Source organism: Pundamilia nyererei, unplaced genomic scaffold, assembly GCF_000239375.1.
Source record: "Pundamilia nyererei isolate P.nyererei 1_Seehausen unplaced genomic scaffold, PunNye1.0 scaffold00045, whole genome shotgun sequence".
NCBI lineage: Eukaryota > Metazoa > Chordata > Actinopteri > Cichliformes > Cichlidae > Pundamilia > Pundamilia nyererei.
The window spans coordinates 2,481,276-2,498,600 of NW_005187446.1; the positions used below are offsets into that span (position 1 = coordinate 2,481,276).

Below are 17,325 nucleotides of genomic sequence, written 5' to 3' on the forward strand. Positions count from 1 at the left end.
TATGGGTGATTTAGAATCACCGGTTAATTCAGTTCCACTAATTGTATGTCTGTGGACTGTGGGGGGAAGCCAGAGCACCCAGAGACACACGGAAAATCAGCAGCCAAATATTGAAGTCAAACTCAGGACCTTCTTGCTGTGAGGCAAAAGCGCTAACCACTGTCCCACCGTGCTGCTTGCTCAATAAAAGAAAAAAAAAAGGAAACAAGCTGAACAGCAGTGAATTAATGATTTGCATCAAACCCTTGTTTATATTCCCTAAAAAAAATCATATTTGGTTGACTTGGTTACATTTATCACCCGTGCCACACCTGCTCTGTGTCCTTTTAGTCAGAACACAATTCTTTTCGCGGGCTGTGTTTCTACGTCTGATTCATCAGCAGTGATATAATTTCCATTTAATATTTGAATTTTGATAAGAAAATAAGGAGTAAACATATTAATCAAATTACACTTGATTACTACAGTTTCACTTACATCATAAAGTTTTTTTTCCCCCTTTATAAATAACTCAGTAACTGTTTAGTCACATTTTCTGTAATTGGCTGAAATAATCACTGAAAGTACAACACAAGGAAGATATTCATGTAAAATTGCTGCAGTGGAATGTCCTTTTAAAACATAGGCTAACTGGGTGAAGTACAGAGAGTGCAAGGAGTATAAATAAGGACACACCCAATAATCACAATTGAATCCCCATGTTTTATTTCTTCTATAACACTGTTCTCTTTTTTCTGGAAGTGCTTTGTGCCTGAGGCAGCTCTGAAATTATATATCTAGTGTCTGCTGGAGCAAAAAAAAAAGAAAAGAAAAATTTCTCCTCAGAAAATCCCCCCAAATCCTAGAACAGTAGCTTTTGTCGATTTCATATCACTTAATTTATTTAAAAAAGAGGTATTACATTATACTACTCTGTGCTTTACACTATGTATAAAATGTACTGTACTGTGAAAAGTGAATCCAAATCAATCCGTCTATTTCTTTCTGCTGTGTTTAAAAAGTCCCATCATAGTAAAGTGATGGTGCTGTAAGTTCAAGTTACATTTCATGGAAGTGGATGCAGGGAGAAAATGACATGACCTCCTGTGCAGCCTATAAATAGAAAATGGTAGCCATAATAGAGAAGTGAAAGGGAAGACAGACATGGAACAGCATTAACACTATTTATAAGAGATAATATGTTATCAGTCAGAACACTGCGCTCGATGCACTGAAGTTAGCCTGTGCTGTTCCTGCAACACTACTGAGCTTTTGTAAAGTTTCATCAGTGATATTAGTCTCCATAATTAGTGCAAAGTGCAAACAACAAGTTTCCAGGTTGTGCGTCGGACAGGCTGATTACTGGTCAACACTCAACACGGCATTGCGGCCCCCACACTTTGCCAACACATGCTGCAATCAAACACTTACATACTGAGGTGGCATTATTTACTCTTAATTATTAATGTTAAAATAAACAGAAATATCTCAGGTGCTTTGTAATATATCTATAAAGTGCAACTATTACATAGCTTACATTATATTACGGGTAAAAGATTCATTCATCACGGCATGTTTATATGGGGATTTCTCAGTTTTTTTCATCTTAGCACATACTGCACACTAAAAGTGGTCATCTTGCAAATGCACATGATAAAAAAATACAATTCAAGGACATTTTCAACATCATGCAGATGAAGGGACATTTGCAAAATGTCTGCTCTGTTATGAAGGCACCACCTACCACCTAAGGAAATTACATGATTTTATGAGCCAAAAAACTCCCAACAACCCAGATTTAATTTTTTGGGAGTCTGATGTAGTTTCCAGTTGGATCTTCAGCCACTTCTTGCAGAATTGTAGAAATGGAAAGTGAGTGTAGGTCTCCAATGCTATTGACTTATATTCACTATTCAGTCTGCACCACCAACACTTAAAAGATTACAGTATTATAGCTCAGTTAAAGTGTACAATAATGCAAAAATAGCACACCAAAACAATAGCGAGGCTGCTTTTACAGACATAAGAGATAACAGCATACTTTGATAGTAGCGCCATAAAACAATACATGGCGATCATCACATCTGGATCACCTGTGTGGTCTGAGACCCTACAATCATGCTATTCCACTCAACACAAAATGTTAAAATCAAGAAAAGTTTACAATCAGTGAACATCTTTTTCTTTGCATCACACATGGAAAAAAGCCAAAAAACAAACAACACAGAGAAAATACATCTACATGGAACAAACATCTCAAAACCGCTGCTAGTTTAAAGCTGTTTCTCCATGTTACTGTTGCTCTGCTTTGGCTTATCTCAAATACATTCTAAGTCCGTGATGTCAAAAAGTGCATAATCCATACTTACCATAAGAAAATAAAAGAACAAAAGAACAAAAGTGATAAGTGAGCATCTTAGTGGAATACATTCCTCAGAAGCTAAAACATTACCTCCAACAGAGGTCAAAATCTTCCCGTCATAAAAATTGAGGGTCAATTACATGTGGTAGCCACCATGGGGCGCTGTTGCATTCCCTTGTCAGTCAGGTATTAGAGTCAGACTGTGTGCTGTGGTAGTGATGGGCCAGATGTGAGACTTAGCAGTTTTCAATGATTTTGAAAGATTGCCAGGACCAATTAGACAACTAGGTCAGTGTACTAAACCCAACTCACCAAAAGAGTAACACCAAACTTGCTAATGTTCGCACTAAATATTTCTTCCTCTTCTGTAAATAGCGTTTCTTCCTATCCTTTATTGTACACTGGTTTATTCAAGGCTCTCTCTACTATTCTGTCTCCCATCATCATATCAGTTCATTCTCTGAAGTCGGTTTCCTGTCTTTTTGCCTTCCGTTCAGTTGTAGTGGAGATGTTCTGCCATGGATTGCCTCCGGGTCGGTGGGGAGGCAAACTCAAGGTTTTGACCCAGCTCACCGTCGGGGGAGGCAAGCTGCAGAGCTACTTCGTTCTCATAACAGAATGACGACCGTGAACTCTGAATGTATTTCTGCTCGGCCAGATCTTTAGCACTGCAGGAAGGTGTGTTCGGGATTTCATAGGTCCGATGGAAAAATGAGTAATCCACCTGGAAAAAAGCATAGAGCAGTGACTTTTAGTTAAATGCTCAAAAGGCTCAAAATGACAATACAACCCTGCTGATGTTTAGTTGAAGAATGTTTATTGCTGAATAGAAGACGCTACTTCTGAGTGCTTCCTTATTCACCTGCATGTTTGATTTGGCATATTTTTGTATGCTGATGCCTTTCAAGATCCAATCTTAAAGTGACTTTTGTTCTCTCCCAGGAGCAAAACAATACATATGTTATGTAATGTACAATTAGGGCTGATAGAGTTTTACTTTTGCTGATGCTTAATTTTAAAATCTGTGTAATGCTAAATTTCTGATGCTTTCTGGCTGATGAAGTCTGGCTGTTCTGGATTGCATCATCTCTTGGTTGTTTCTGTGCACAGTCGGGATTCTCGGTCTGCATTTTCACGTGCTTTGTCACATATGTTGTCAAGCCTTTGGCCAAATATCTAGCTTCTACTTTGCAGACAGCAAGGAAACACACGTTAACACCAAACAACACATCAACACATGCCAACTATTGAGAGTGAAAACATAACTTCTTGACTGTTGACTGCATGTAGCTATGCTTGTTAATGTAAACATGCTGAAAGTAGCAAGTGTAAACACGAAAGTATGCAATCTGAGATATAACAGCAGAATTGAGGGAAGAGAATGACTCATAGCCTTTTCAATTAATGGTAACACAAAATGTTGCAGATTGACCAACTATTACCCAATCAGCAGCTCAGACAGGATTAAGTTGATTATCAAAGACTATCAAAGTTTTAAACATCAACTCCACTCTTTTTTTGGCACCACTGAGGCTTTGCTACTAAATGATAAATGGAGAAACACACTGAATTATATTTAGTTTGCTCAGCTTCACTCCTATTTTATCAAAAAACCTGGTAAAATATATATGACGTCAAGGCTATGCATCAGTGATGACGTAAAATGGTCTTAGATTTAAAGACTGGAAGCTGTGTCAGGATTAAATGGAAAAAAAGAGTTTTCTGTCTGTACTTCTGTTTTCACCTGGTAGCCATCTTTCCTCTCAAAGAGCACTGGTTCAAAGCGGTGTCCCCAGAGGATTTCAGTAGCCAGATAGGAGCTGCGGCACTGCGTGGTCATGGCTGTGGCCTCCACCATGCCTTCAAGTATGACCACCACCTCCAGGTCAGAGTCGTTCTCCAGCGTTTTTTGGTCCATCTCAAAGAAAGGCGACTCTTCATTGATTTCATGGACAATTGTTACAGGCGAGACCAAGAAGATGCGGTCAGTGCCGGTGTCAAACCCCACGTTGATGTCCACGTTGTCCAGTGGGAGGTACTCTCCCTCTGGTGTCACCCTTGACTGGGAGCAGGTTTGAAATGTAAAAGTCATTATTTGGTCCATATCACATCCCACATTAGATATTTCAGTTCATTAAGGCTTTTCAGGAAATATTAAAAAGAAAACAGAAAGATTTTTATTATTGGAACAAAGGTTAATTAATTACATCGTGATATCACCTTGAAGGTAACACTTGACATTTTCTAAAGGTAATCTGATGAAAGCATTGTAAATTAATAATCTTACCCTGACCGAATTGTCTAGCATTTGGTTATTATATTCAGCTGAATCTCACTATGCACTTCTTTAATCACCTTGCCAAGCCATAGGCTTATCACTCACCCAACCTTGCTTTTGAACAATATCCAGTTTTAGCACTCACAATTGTATTCCCTTCATCCTCAAACTTAATCCCATCTGCCCTGCCTAAACTTTGATATGGTCATGCTATTAAAAGAGATCAAATTCTCCACACTGCAGCCAAAATGTGCTACAGATTTTGATCCTACAGAAAATCCTGAGGGAACACACATGCAAACTACAGATATAAGGACAAACATTAGGGTAAACTTCAGTAGTCATAGAAAACAATCACAGAACCCACAGTGATACAGTATACAAGAGGAAATGAGATGACGAAGGACAATGGTCCTTAGTTAAAGAATTGTGGGCAAGTTAATCCATGGTAAATCTTCCTAACCCCTGAGGGAAAATAAAACAAGCTCTCATTAACTACGGTCCACAGAATATGGGCCAGATGGTCTCAGCCCTCTCTCTTTCTCTTTTTTTCCCTCCACTGCTCTATCACAGTAGCAACCTCTATTATTTGGTGCATTCCTGACTTTGACTCCGTTACAATCACCAGATAACTTCTTTGACCTTTTTCATGTCAGGGTTGTTTTCTGGCCTCTTTTTTCATCAGTATGATTATTTGTATTTTTTCCACTTACCTTTAGTAGTTGTGCTCTGACGTGTGCTTCTACCAGGTGGCTTTTGCGTAGGTTTCCGACCCTCCACATCATACAGAGTTTTCCATCTCTCAACGCCACAACAGCAGTGTTGGAGAACACCAGGGTCTCGTTGCGCTTCTTGGGCTTGGCAATCTTTGCCATGACTGCCCCGATGATGAAGGCGTCAATTATGCAGCCCACAATGCACTGCAAAACGACCGCCACCACCGCCAGGGGACATTCTTCGGTCACACTTCTGAAGCCATAACCGATGGATGTCTGCGTCTCCAAGGAGAACAGAAAGGCTGCCATGAAGCTGTTCACCTGGAAGAAGCATGGCTCCTCAACCACTGCCTCTCTATCAGACTCTCCTCCAGAGCCAGCATCTCCTGATCCCGGAGATGAACTTGAGCTGGGGGTAAGCCGAATGGAGAGGTCTCCATGTGCGGAGGCAATGAGCCAGAAGGCAAATCCAAAGAGCAGCCAGGAGAGAACGAAGGAGAGAGTGAAGATGACCAGCATCCATCGCCAGCGGATGTCCACGCAAGTGGTAAAGAGGTCACTGAGGTACCGCTGGCCCCTCTCGCTCATGTTGACAAAGGTGACGTTGCAGCGTCCGTCCTTGCCCACAAAGCGTTGTCGGGGCCGGCGGGTTGAGCGCCTATTGCGCCGGCGGCTGGTAGTGGAGGGGGAAGAGAGTGAATCCTGATCTGATGAAGAACGGCCTTCCCCTCTCCCTCCTACACTACTGCCTCTTCCACTCTTGGGCCCTGAACACATTCTTCCTCCTCTCAACCCACCTTCTCCTCCTGCATCTCCTCCAGCTGACTCTCCAATGGCACCATGCCTCCGGGCATTGTTGGTGTTGCTTTGAAGAGGCAGAGCTTTGCCATTGAGGGCATGGGTCGGAGAGGGGCTGGTTGGGGTCCCTGACCCCGCTGGGCTCCCCCCTCCGCCAGATGTATCTGCAGCACTCTGTGCTAGCCTCATGACCTCCTCCTCCTCCACTGGCCCATCCACCACAGCACTGAAGCGTCGTTTTACACGTGCTGCCCCCATCATCTGCTATGAGTTCTCTGTATTTATAAGTGTGCCTTGTTTATCGATGTAATGAATAAGCACCTCGATACCGTCAGTGAAATTATGTGTGGTGTTAATGTCACAGTCAGTCTCTTTTAATACAGAGATAATTGTAGGTCCATGGCGCCCAATGGTAACCAGAGGATAACACCCTCCAAGGCCATTGGTCAATCACTTTCTTCAGTGTCTCTTCCACAACTTTTTATTCTGTTACTCCGTACAGTCAGTCCTTTCAGTAATGGATTCCCAGCAAGCTAATGGGCTTTCTTGTAGTGTGAGTTCAGTAACAACCAATGACCTTAAATCACAGTCACTTTAGTGAAAGGAGGTGAGCTGAAAAGAACGACTTCAATAGCAGCCCAAAGACTCCAACTCTGTGATCTGCAAAATTTCATTTGACAAGGAGTGGTAGAGCTGGGCTAACTTTGACATACATCAGAAAAACATGCAGGATTGGTTCTATATAGTTGAAAACACTAAAAGGATAGTCTTGAGGTTTTTTGCTTGAGCAGGACTCATTTGATAAACACTTCAAAAAATATAAGCTGATAATGCAATGGAGCAAGACAATGGGATAGAAATGTGATGATATACAATGTACGCAGAGAACACAAAGCCAAATTCAGGTCAAACAGTATGATAACTTCCAACATGCAGTTGAAACAAGAAAGAAACATGCCAATTCTTACGATCAAACTTCTCTCCACTTTCACAACCACTTGAGAAGGGCATGAGGAAAAAGACAATACAAAACCATCAAATCTCTACTGTTATTATTTATCATTCATAATTCATTGCCAAGATATCTTGATTCGGCTGGCTTAAGCTATTCTCATCACTTTTTTTTCACAGATAAAGGAAATACAACTTTTGTTCCCAACACCAGGGACCCAACTGAAAAAAAAAAACATGATTTGTTTGCCATTTCTTTTCCAATCATGTCACTGCCTTTACAATTTCACATGTTCTTTTTAAGTGTCTGCAAAACTGTTTAATGGCCATTGTCAGATTCTCAAAGAAGTATTTTGTGCACTGCCTCCTGGATAATATTGGCCAATAACTACATTTACAGCCACAACAAAGATATACCTCAACACAGCTCAGTGTTAGGGCTGAGAAATCACCTACGCCTGACAACAGATTAGAAAAAATGAAGAAAACAACAGAGGATGATTATTTTGACTATCTCTAAACTTACTTAGCTTTACGTGGAAGATTTATAAAGAGTCAAAAGTTGAGAACAGCAATCACCTGATTTGATCTGTTTTCTGCAGAGGTCAAGCTCCAGAGTTCACAGGTCAGGTGTATGTCTAAGCAGGAGGCTGTAACAGTTTTTGTGCCTTGTAGACTCTTACTTGGCATCCCTGTTTGAACCAGATCACGAAGGCTATTTGAGCATCAAAGAGGTTCCTCAAATAAAAAGTTATTTGCAGATATTAAAAAAAAGGGAAAAAAACAAAAACAAAAAACATCAGCATGCTAGAGAATCTTTAAAGTGAACCACAAGTTATCAACTAATGAGCATGCAAAAGTATACAAAATCATCAATATATCGAAATGATTACTAAAGGCTTAAGTTAAGCAAGAAAAACATGCAAATACATCTGATAATGAAAAGGATGTGCTTGTAATATTATCATTTACCTTGCCCAATCATTCCCAGAGACCCTTACAACTGAATCCTGACAGAGTGTAAAGATCATGCAACCCATAATCATTTAGTAACCAGTGAACAAAATCAGTTACTCAACCATAACCGTGCACTGCTGAAGGTACAGAGAGAACAGCAAAGCAAGAAGCAAGAGCTGTTGCTATAACTTTCCAAATACAGAGCAAGTCATTGCATCCAACCAGTAAAAGCAGGGTAAACAAAAAGTCTACAACAAATGAAAATGGGGGAAGAGATCCCTCCTGAAGTGAGAAGTAACATAGGGGTTCATCTTTGCTTGAGTGTTGGCCTCCTTTTTTGACACATGTTCAGTGAGAGCACTGAGCTTTGTTGATCTGAGGGAAGGGAAGAGTCACAGAAGAAGGAAATGAAAGAGTCTGCTTCTTATTCCGTTTCCCTTATTGAGGTTTCGGTGAATGTTCTGTATCCCTTTATGTTTGGATCATCACGCCTAACCCACTGCAGACTTAAAAAAGAAATTTTCAAGAAACAAACAGAAAGGAGAATATAAATGTGAAGGAAGTATCAGCACTAGTTTAAATTATCATGTTGCCAAGTCAAAAGGCAATGAGAAGCTAAACTGCTAAAATCTTGTTTGTCGATCAGACACTTACCTTTGTTAGTGTATCCCTCTGGTTTATAAAATGCAGTTCATTGGTTGCTTTTTTGTGGATAGTGTTAAGATGAAATATCAGACCTTCTTGTAGCTTGACCCAGATGTACCTATCAGAGAAAAAGAGAAGAGAAACAAAGAGAAAAATGCATGTTTATATCCGCATGTTATGCAGCAATATTTGCAGCGACCATTAAAATGTATCCACCATTAAAAAATGTAAAAAACACAACACAAGAAGTAGCTCACTTATTTATACTTACAGAGGCAACTGAGAGGCCTATCTGCTAATCATCTGAAGTCTTGCAAATAGCTACTTGTGTTATAGAAAGAAATGGTAGAATATACTAAGTAATTGCATCTAACAAATGTCAACCCACTGGAAATTCTCAGCCTAACTTTAAACTATGACTTGAGTTTTCTAATTAGCCAATCACATGGTAGTAACTGAATGCTTTTAGGCTTGTGGACAGGATTGAGATGAGCTGCTGATGTTCAAACCGAGTATCAGAATGGGGAAGAAAGGTGATTTAAGTGACTTTGAATGTGACGTGGTTGTTGGTGTCAGATCGGCTGGTGAGCATTTCAGAAACTGCTGATTTGCTGGAATTTTCCAGTCATCTCAAAGATTTACAGAAAATGTCCAGAAAAAGAGAAACTAACCAGCGAGCAGCATTTCTCTGGGTGAAAATTCACTGTTAATACCCAAGGTCAGAGAAGAATAGCCAGACTTAAAATAACTAAATAACCACTTGTTATGACCACAGTATGCAGAAGAGCATGCACAGCACATCAAATCTTGAAGCAGATTGGGTATAGTGGCAGAGGACCAAACTGGATGCTGTCAGCTAAGAACAGGAAACTGAGGCTACGGTTCATATACCCTCACCAAAATCAGGCAACTTCCATTTGCAAGATTGGAAAAATGCTGCCTGCTCTGGTGAGTCTTAATTTCTGCTGCGATATTCAGATGGTAGGGTCACAAGTTAGCATAAACAACATGAACCATGCATCTATCTTGCCTTATGTCAGCAACTCAGGTTGCTTGGTGATGTAAATGGTGTGAGGGATATTTTCCTGGCACACTTGGAACCAAATGAGAACCATTTAATTGCCACAGTCTAGATTAGTCTGGTTGCTGATCATAAGCATCACTTTATTGACACAGTGTAACCATCTTCTTATTCACATCATTAATAAGCGGCCATCAAATCTGCAGCAACTGTGTGATGCTGACATGTCCATATGAAGCTAAATCTCTAATAATGTTTCTAGCATCTTGTTGAATTTATGCCACGAAGAATTAAAGCAGATCTGAAGGCAAAAGGGATCCAACTCAGAATTAGCAAGGTGTAACTAATGAAGTGGCAGATGAGTCTATATTAGTATGCAAAAAGCTGTGCATAAGCAATTAAAAATAAGTCAGTACCATTGATGGAGCTCTGATACCATGATTTACTCTTGTGATGCTTGAATATAAAGAGCAGTGGCTCCAGTTTAATAGGGTGAGCTATACTGCAGAATGTGACATTTATTTAAAAAAGCAGGAATAAAGAAAAAAGTCATTAAGTTCATAATAACACGTAATTCATCAATGTTCAGCAATGATATTATTGTTTTTGTAACCTACTGGTAACAGCACCTGAAGATGAAAATACAGATCAAATAGACAAGACAAAGTTCACATAGCTAGTTTACTGCAATTGTTAGACATCTATCTGCAGCCTTGAAAAACTCACTACAAGCTACATGTAGTCCACTTTCAGAATTAATGCAGGAGAAGTAATCACTCCTGCAGCACAATCATCCCCACTGAGAAATATTCACCTCATTTCCAACACGATGCCAGCTACAACAACAATTATAAATGCACATTAGCATTTATGTTAAAAGGTAATAATCTGGTGCAATACAGAAAACTTCCACTGAAAGTACAAAGGAACAACAGAGGGACACCAAATATACTAATATGACAGTATGTGTCAGTATGAGTATCATCCTGCTTTGAGAGCTGCATCCAAATGCGTCTTTATGCTCCTGGCACATCCTCATGTAGAAACTGATATATAACATGTGACTGCAACACTGTGGAAATTGTTCGAACGCCAGACTGAAATCAAAATGAACCCTAAAGTCTTTTATGGTCAAATTTTACACCAAACTGCACACTAACATTATGATAATGTGATTTACGATTTACATGCTTATGCTGCCCAGTGTTTACTTAATAAAGAAATAACCCAGTAGGCAGTCCTGACCTTCATACTTCTACTGTAACTCGTGCCAACCAAAGAACAAGTTCTCACATCGGCTATCTCTGGGCTGACTTGTCATTTGATGACTCGCAACAGCCACTGGAGTAGGCGATGAGAGAGGCGTGCATGTGGCTGATATGAGAGTGTATGTATCGTTGTGTTGCCTAACCTTATCGTGTTGAGGTGCCAAATATCTCAAATGATTCCTCATACAAGAGCATTCATGGAGGGCTATGTGGGAAAATTACATGTGTGAAGTTGTTGCTTCCAGAGAAGCATCTCATATGCAGCCCTGCAGCTGGGCAACGGGATCAGACTAATCATCTCTGTCAGTCCTTTGACCAAACAAATCCAAAAAGCCATTCGGTGTAGACATCAGTGAAGAAGAACATAAAAAATAAAAAACTGTGTAACTGTACAAAACTGTTATCCTATTGGATAGACATGGAGTATGGAAAGAAAACTGGGAATGTCTTTGAAAATGGACCCTTCATCTCTACTTCCAGGATATCAAAAATTGTTAAAGCCTGCTCGAATGGGTGTTATGATGTCCTTCCATATACTGTAAAGAAAAACATTTTTATGTCTTGGAAAGTCTTTCCGCTGGTATATTTGACTTGCTTGTTGCATTCAAGGGAAAAGTTTTTGCTTTGCTAACTCTTGAGTCATTTCGGTGGTTTGAAATCTCATCAGCGACTGCAAACCTTTGGTGCCTGTTTACAACAAGGTCACTGCTGATCACATCTGTCACTGCTTGGTTTGATTCATACAGACCTGGTGTTGTGTTGTGCTGAGCCATTTGTTGTAACAATAAATACAATATAGATATATTTTTTTAAATTCTCCTGTGATATTAACTTTTTTAATTAAGCAAACAAAGAGAAACCTTACAGAAATACCAGCATATGTAACTGTAGCATCAAAATGATAACCCAACAACTTTCGTAATAATGTCCTTTATAATCTAGGGAGTGTTAGACTGTGTTAATAATGACATTTTGAGCATATCTACAGGTTGTTAGTGCTCGGAATAGCTTTGATCTCAACATTAACCCACTGACTTGACAGAACAGGTGCTTTAATGATTGCATTTATCGTTCCCGTGTAGGACCACACTAATCCACTCTCACCACCTACTTTTCTGTGCTTTCTTTCACACCGGGTCTCTCATGATTTATTTTGCCTCTCTCTGGCACCTCCCCTGTCCCCGTTCTATCCAGATTATCTTGGCATATTAAAGTGTTATTTGGCCAGATTAGATTTGCAAAGGATATGATTTGACTGTCATTGAAAGATGTATTGAATAAACTTCACGTTGCAGTACCATCAGTATTTTTGCCTCTTCTGGTACACGGCTGAGCCGCCCTATTTCCTTTTTTCTTCAAGAAAACAATGAGCCAGAAATTTTCGCATCCCATTTTTGGTCTTTAAGGTATTTAGGTTTTATCACCATTGTGAATACAGCATACAACACAGAACCTAGTGAGCCTCTACATTGTGAAGCCACAGTAATATAGAGGGACATCAATAAGTCATATTGATCAATGGAGGTCAGAAACCAGGACACGGATTGGGTCTTTGTCCCTCTCTCGCAACATCCCTTGGCTCATTGTCAAGCCATTTTCTCTCCATGTCTTTTATTTAGGCTTAATTTATATATGAAACCTCACAATGCAAGGCAGATTCTAGTCATGTTCTATATGCACAAAGAAATTTCTCCAGAAAATCTATAAGCAAAGCCTGAAAATATAAGTACGTAAATGCACAACACTGCTGTGACCTTTTTTCCAGATCTAATCAATAATTTATGTTACAATAGCTACAGCTGGCAGGTGTTCACATTACCAAACAGTAACAGTTACATCAGAATATTAAGTAATATTCTAATTGAGAAAGAACTGGGATTAAACCTGGATTTATAATGAGGGGGTGCCCTGTGGTCATAAGTGGTCATCAGCAACAGCAAAGGGAAAATTCAGCATGTACAAGAATTATTCATACAGATATCTTTGCAGTTTCTTGTTATTTGTGTTATTTAAATGCAGTTATTTCTATGACAAAAACTTCTTTGAGAGAATGGAAATTCCTTCTCTGCAGAAAAAAAAACCCTACAGAAATGCTATTTTGGAATAAAAAAGGTCATCTATGGGGAGATTTTTAGTAAAAATGATTTGACAGACTGTATATAAAATATAACTGTCTGCTTTGAATGTGTGCGTGCAAAACAAACAGCAACTGATAGGACAAGTCTGTTAGTATATATTTGTGCCAAAGATGCAAGAGAAAGAGAAAAGCAAAATATATGAAATAGTTAACATGGCTTTAATACACGATGCTATAACTTTGCATTAACTAGCCATGAATTTATTATGATATTAAACTGAAATTAAATAAGCTTGCTCCACAGTTCAGTTTTAACTTGAGCTTTTTCAAGTAAACATCTCCTTAAAAACAAATGGATCAAATGCATTTCAGCAGAATAAGGGGAGCATAGAGAACATTGGACAGGTGGTGTTACTGTGTTGTCTGATTCATGTTTACACTGATGGAGAAAGACGTGAGGCTGAACATTTCCTAATGATCCCCAAGAGCAACCGTGCTCTAAATATACACTATGGGACCCCAGCCCATATTAACCTTTAAGTAAGATCACTGCTTGACTCATAGTAAACAGTTTTAACAGGGGACATAGGAGTTCATACTTTTTCCTGGATCCTACCTTACCTGCAGTGCAGCCAGACTGCTAACATTTCAGCTGGAGCTAATGAATTTTTAAATGTATGTCAGGAGAAAAAGACCCTTAAAATTTGGAACATTGTTTTCCAGTAAAAGAGATGTTTTACTGTGCACAGCTAGGGTGAAGTAGTTACCAATTTTCTGCCAGCCAATGTGCACACACCCTGCTACAGCAGCATCTGATCATAAGCACAAGCATGTGGTCATCCTGGCATTCAGCCTTATTCCATCTAATTGAAAATTTACTGCTTCCGGTCCTCGCTCAGCTGTTCGCTGTGACAGAGGTCATTGTGTGATGACAACCAAATGTTAATCTCGGAGTTAAGACAGCGCATAAAGCAATGTGGTGGTTAAAACGCAACACAGCACTTTTCTAATTAAGAAAATACTCAGAAGGCTGAAAAGCATGCAGACAGGACCGATAATGTTAGAACCAACATCAGTATGTTCACACTGCTTCTAATCCCCCATTTTATCTTATACATATTATATTAAAACAAAAAAAATGACTGCCCCATACTGGAGAGAAATCTAAAAATGGTGTTGTACCCTGCCACCGCTAATACACATGACCCCACACGTGCAGACATACCCCGGCATCCAATGAATATGCAGAGCTTTAACTGATCTGTTCAAAGCACAAACAACGGTTCAGTGAGGCCATATGCAGTCGACACTATACAGGGAGTGCAGAATTATTAGGCAAGTTGTATTTTTGAGGAATAATTTTATTATTGAACAACAACCATGTTCTCAATGAACCCAAAAAACTCATTAATATCAAAGCTGAATGTTTTTGGAAGTAGTTTTTAGTTTGTTTTTAGTTTTAGTGTGTGATGGAGCATTGTCCTGCATGAAAATCGTGTTTTTCTTGAAGGATGCAGACTTCTTCCTGTACCACTGCTTGAAGAAGGTGTCTTCCAGAAACTGGCAGTAGGACTGGGAGTTGAGCTTGACTCCATCCTCAACCCGAAAAGGCCCCACAAGCTCATCTTTGATGATACCAGCCCAAACCAGTACTCCACCTCCACCTTGCTGGCGTCTGAGTCGGACTGGAGCTCTCTGCCCATCAAGACTCACTCTCATTTCATCAGTCCATAAAACCTTAGAAAAACCAGTCTTGAGATATTTCTTGGCCCAGTCTTGACGTTTCAGCTTGTGTGTCTTGTTCAGTGGTGGTCGTCTTTCAGCCTTTCTTACCTTGGCCATGTCTCTGAGTATTGCACACCTTGTGCTTTTGGGCACTCCAGTGATGTTGCAGCTCTGAAATATGGCCAAACTGGTGGCAAGTGGCATCTTGGCAGCTGCACGCTTGACTTTTCTCAGTTCATGGGCAGTTATTTTGCGCCTTGGTTTTTTCACACACTTCTTGCGACCCTGTTGACTATTTTGAATGAAACGCTTGATTGTTCGATGATCACGCTTCAGAAGCTTTGCAATTTTGAGACTGCTGCATCCCTCTGCAAGATATCTCACTATTTTTGACTTTTCTGAGCCTGTCAAGTCCTTCTTTTGACCCATTTTGCCAAAGGAAAGGACGTTGCCTAATAATTATGCACACCTGATATAGGGTGTAGATGTCATTAGACCACACCCCTTGTCATTACAGAGATGCACATCACCTAATATGCTTAATTGGTAGTAGGCTTTCGAGCCTATACAGCTTGGAGTAAGACAACATGCATGAAGAGGATGATGTGGACAAAATACTCATTTGCCTAATAATTCTACACTCCCTGTACTACAGTCAACGTGTAGGCTACATACATTATATGAATGAAGAGTCAAACTGCAGCTTAAAATCGTTAGTGTTTATTCTTATAAACTAAAAATAATCCTCTTCAGCTATCGGATAATGTGCAACACCATCTCCTACCTCCATCTCCTCCAACCAACAATCATAACATGCACCCCAGCAACATGCCAGTGCTAGTTCAATTTCAAGAACCTCTAAGACTAATACAACGATTAAGAACAGGAGAGTAAAATTACAGGATACTTTTAGATAAGGCAACAAACAACGATAATATTGTGACATAAATGCAGAAAACAGGAAGAGAAGCTTTATCAAAAATGTCAGAAATAGCATCAAATACATATTTTAATATTTTTAGTGAATCATCCTGCTGACATTAATTAATTAATTCTTATTTTTGATAACTGGTGATATGCTGTAATCTACAAAAGGAATCAAAACGTAACATCTGTAAACAGGTGTGTGTGTGTGTGTGTGTGTGTGTGTGTGTGTGTGTGTGTGTGTGTGTGTGTGTGTGTGTGTGTGTGTGAAATTACCAACAAGGAGGTTCTACCTAAATATACCGTCAAGCTGCATTATGTGAGGTGAGCACAGGGTTGGAGCTTGACCCATGATGGGGAGAAATACTGAGCCACATTAACATCTGATTGTTTCCTTTTTCTCTCCCCTGTAACTTTCATTTCTCCCAACTTTATGGATGTTGCTGACGTATCTATCCGTCAATATCTTTTCACTATAAGAAACAAAATGCCAACTTTCAGTGCTATTTATGCACTGATCAGTTGTCTTAGTTTCCTTTACAGTCACCTAAAGGTCTTTAATGCTGTTTAAAAATGTAATCGGCTGGGTGAAGAAAATGTTATCTCATAATCCCTTACTTTGGTCCAACCTGCGGTCCGACCACGTGCCACCCTCAAAAATCCTGATCCATGCCATGTCACTTTAACGTTGCTGTACCTACCAGTGCTGCCAGAAAATAAACCTGGTTGGAAATGATGGAGGCTGCATGTGTTTCACATTTGTACTCGTTTGTTGTTAAGTATTGCCTCATTTCAAAGCCTTAAAAAAATACAGATGTGTTTCCTATCAGGTTATGACTCACAAAGGCAGAAAAGGATTAAAGTTTGGGTGCTCAAGGCAAACTTATCTCTCTGACATTGTTCGTTTTTCTTAAAAAACAAAACAAAACATTGGCTTCTTTATTTATTCCTCCAGTAATCCTCCAGTTCTGCACATTGTGAATTAAGGTGAAAATACATTTAAATTCGAGATTTGACTATAAAACATCACACAGTGGTTTAAACCTGACACAGATATTTAAAGGTGCAGAAATGTGAGGGTTTTCAGAGTAGTACAGTACGAAATAATATAAATATCGACAACTAAAATTACAGGCTGTTTGTAATCATAATTAGTGTCTGCGAACTTCCTTCAATCAGCAAAATTTAAGGAAAAGCAAAATTCAATCAGCACTTACCCTCTGCTGACAGCGTCCTCCCATGAAACCAGCGCCACGTCAGTTTGGTGCTTCGGGTTGTTTCCTTATTAAACCAGCCGCTGTTTGGTTATTTTTTTTAAATGATTAATAGCCGCTGCGCGAGCTGACCCGTGCTGGCGCTCTGTCCACGAGCCCTCAGGTCGCAGTTGTGCGCGTCCACCCTGCCGTGCTGTGCGCTCCCAACTAGACACGAGCACGCGCCTCGCCGGAATGCCGGAGTGACCTTGTCACACCAGCCTCAGAATTACAGTTTATATGGGTAATATCCCAATATATAGAACCCAAACACCGATTATTTTTTACATTCAAGTTATTTTTAGTGTTTTTATTATTACACGAATAGCTAGTTAAACAAGGAAGTTATTATTCTTTCTTTTTTTAAATAA

The 17,325-nt window shown here is 39.7% G+C and overlaps 1 protein-coding gene across 2 annotated transcripts; it reads right to left on the minus strand.

Moving 5' to 3' along the window:
• Positions 1–688: 688 nt before the first annotated feature.
• Positions 689–17,087, minus strand: kcnj14 (potassium inwardly rectifying channel subfamily J member 14). 2 transcript variants are annotated; one of them, XM_005732044.1, is made up of 6 exons: positions 16,919–17,087; positions 8,696–8,804; positions 8,057–8,547; positions 5,333–7,776; positions 4,086–4,403; positions 689–3,065 (listed from the first exon to the last, which is right to left on the minus strand). In XM_005732044.1, the coding sequence occupies exons 4-6, from the start codon at positions 6,392–6,394 to the stop codon at positions 2,835–2,837; spliced, it is 1,611 nt and encodes a 536-aa protein (XP_005732101.1). In that variant the 5' UTR covers positions 6,395–7,776; positions 8,057–8,547; positions 8,696–8,804; positions 16,919–17,087; the 3' UTR covers positions 689–2,834. The 2 variants fall into 2 exon arrangements, with proteins under 2 accessions (XP_005732101.1, XP_005732100.1); XM_005732043.1 differs by having other exon boundaries at positions 5,333–7,130; positions 7,664–8,547.
• Positions 17,088–17,325: the final 238 nt, after the last annotated feature.

Excerpts from the sequence above, each read along its gene's own strand:
- kcnj14 (XM_005732044.1), bottom strand. The coding sequence starts at position 6,394 with ATGATGGGGGCAGCACGTGTAAAACGACGCTTCAGTGCTGTGGTGGAT. Across the intron at positions 4,404-5,332 it reads TCAGAGCACAACTACTAAAG|TCAAGGGTGACACCAGAGGG; the intron begins GTAAGTGGAAAA and ends ACCTGCTCCCAG. Across the intron at positions 3,066-4,085 it reads AGAGGAAAGATGGCTACCAG|GTGGATTACTCATTTTTCCA; the intron begins GTGAAAACAGAA and ends GCTTTTTTCCAG.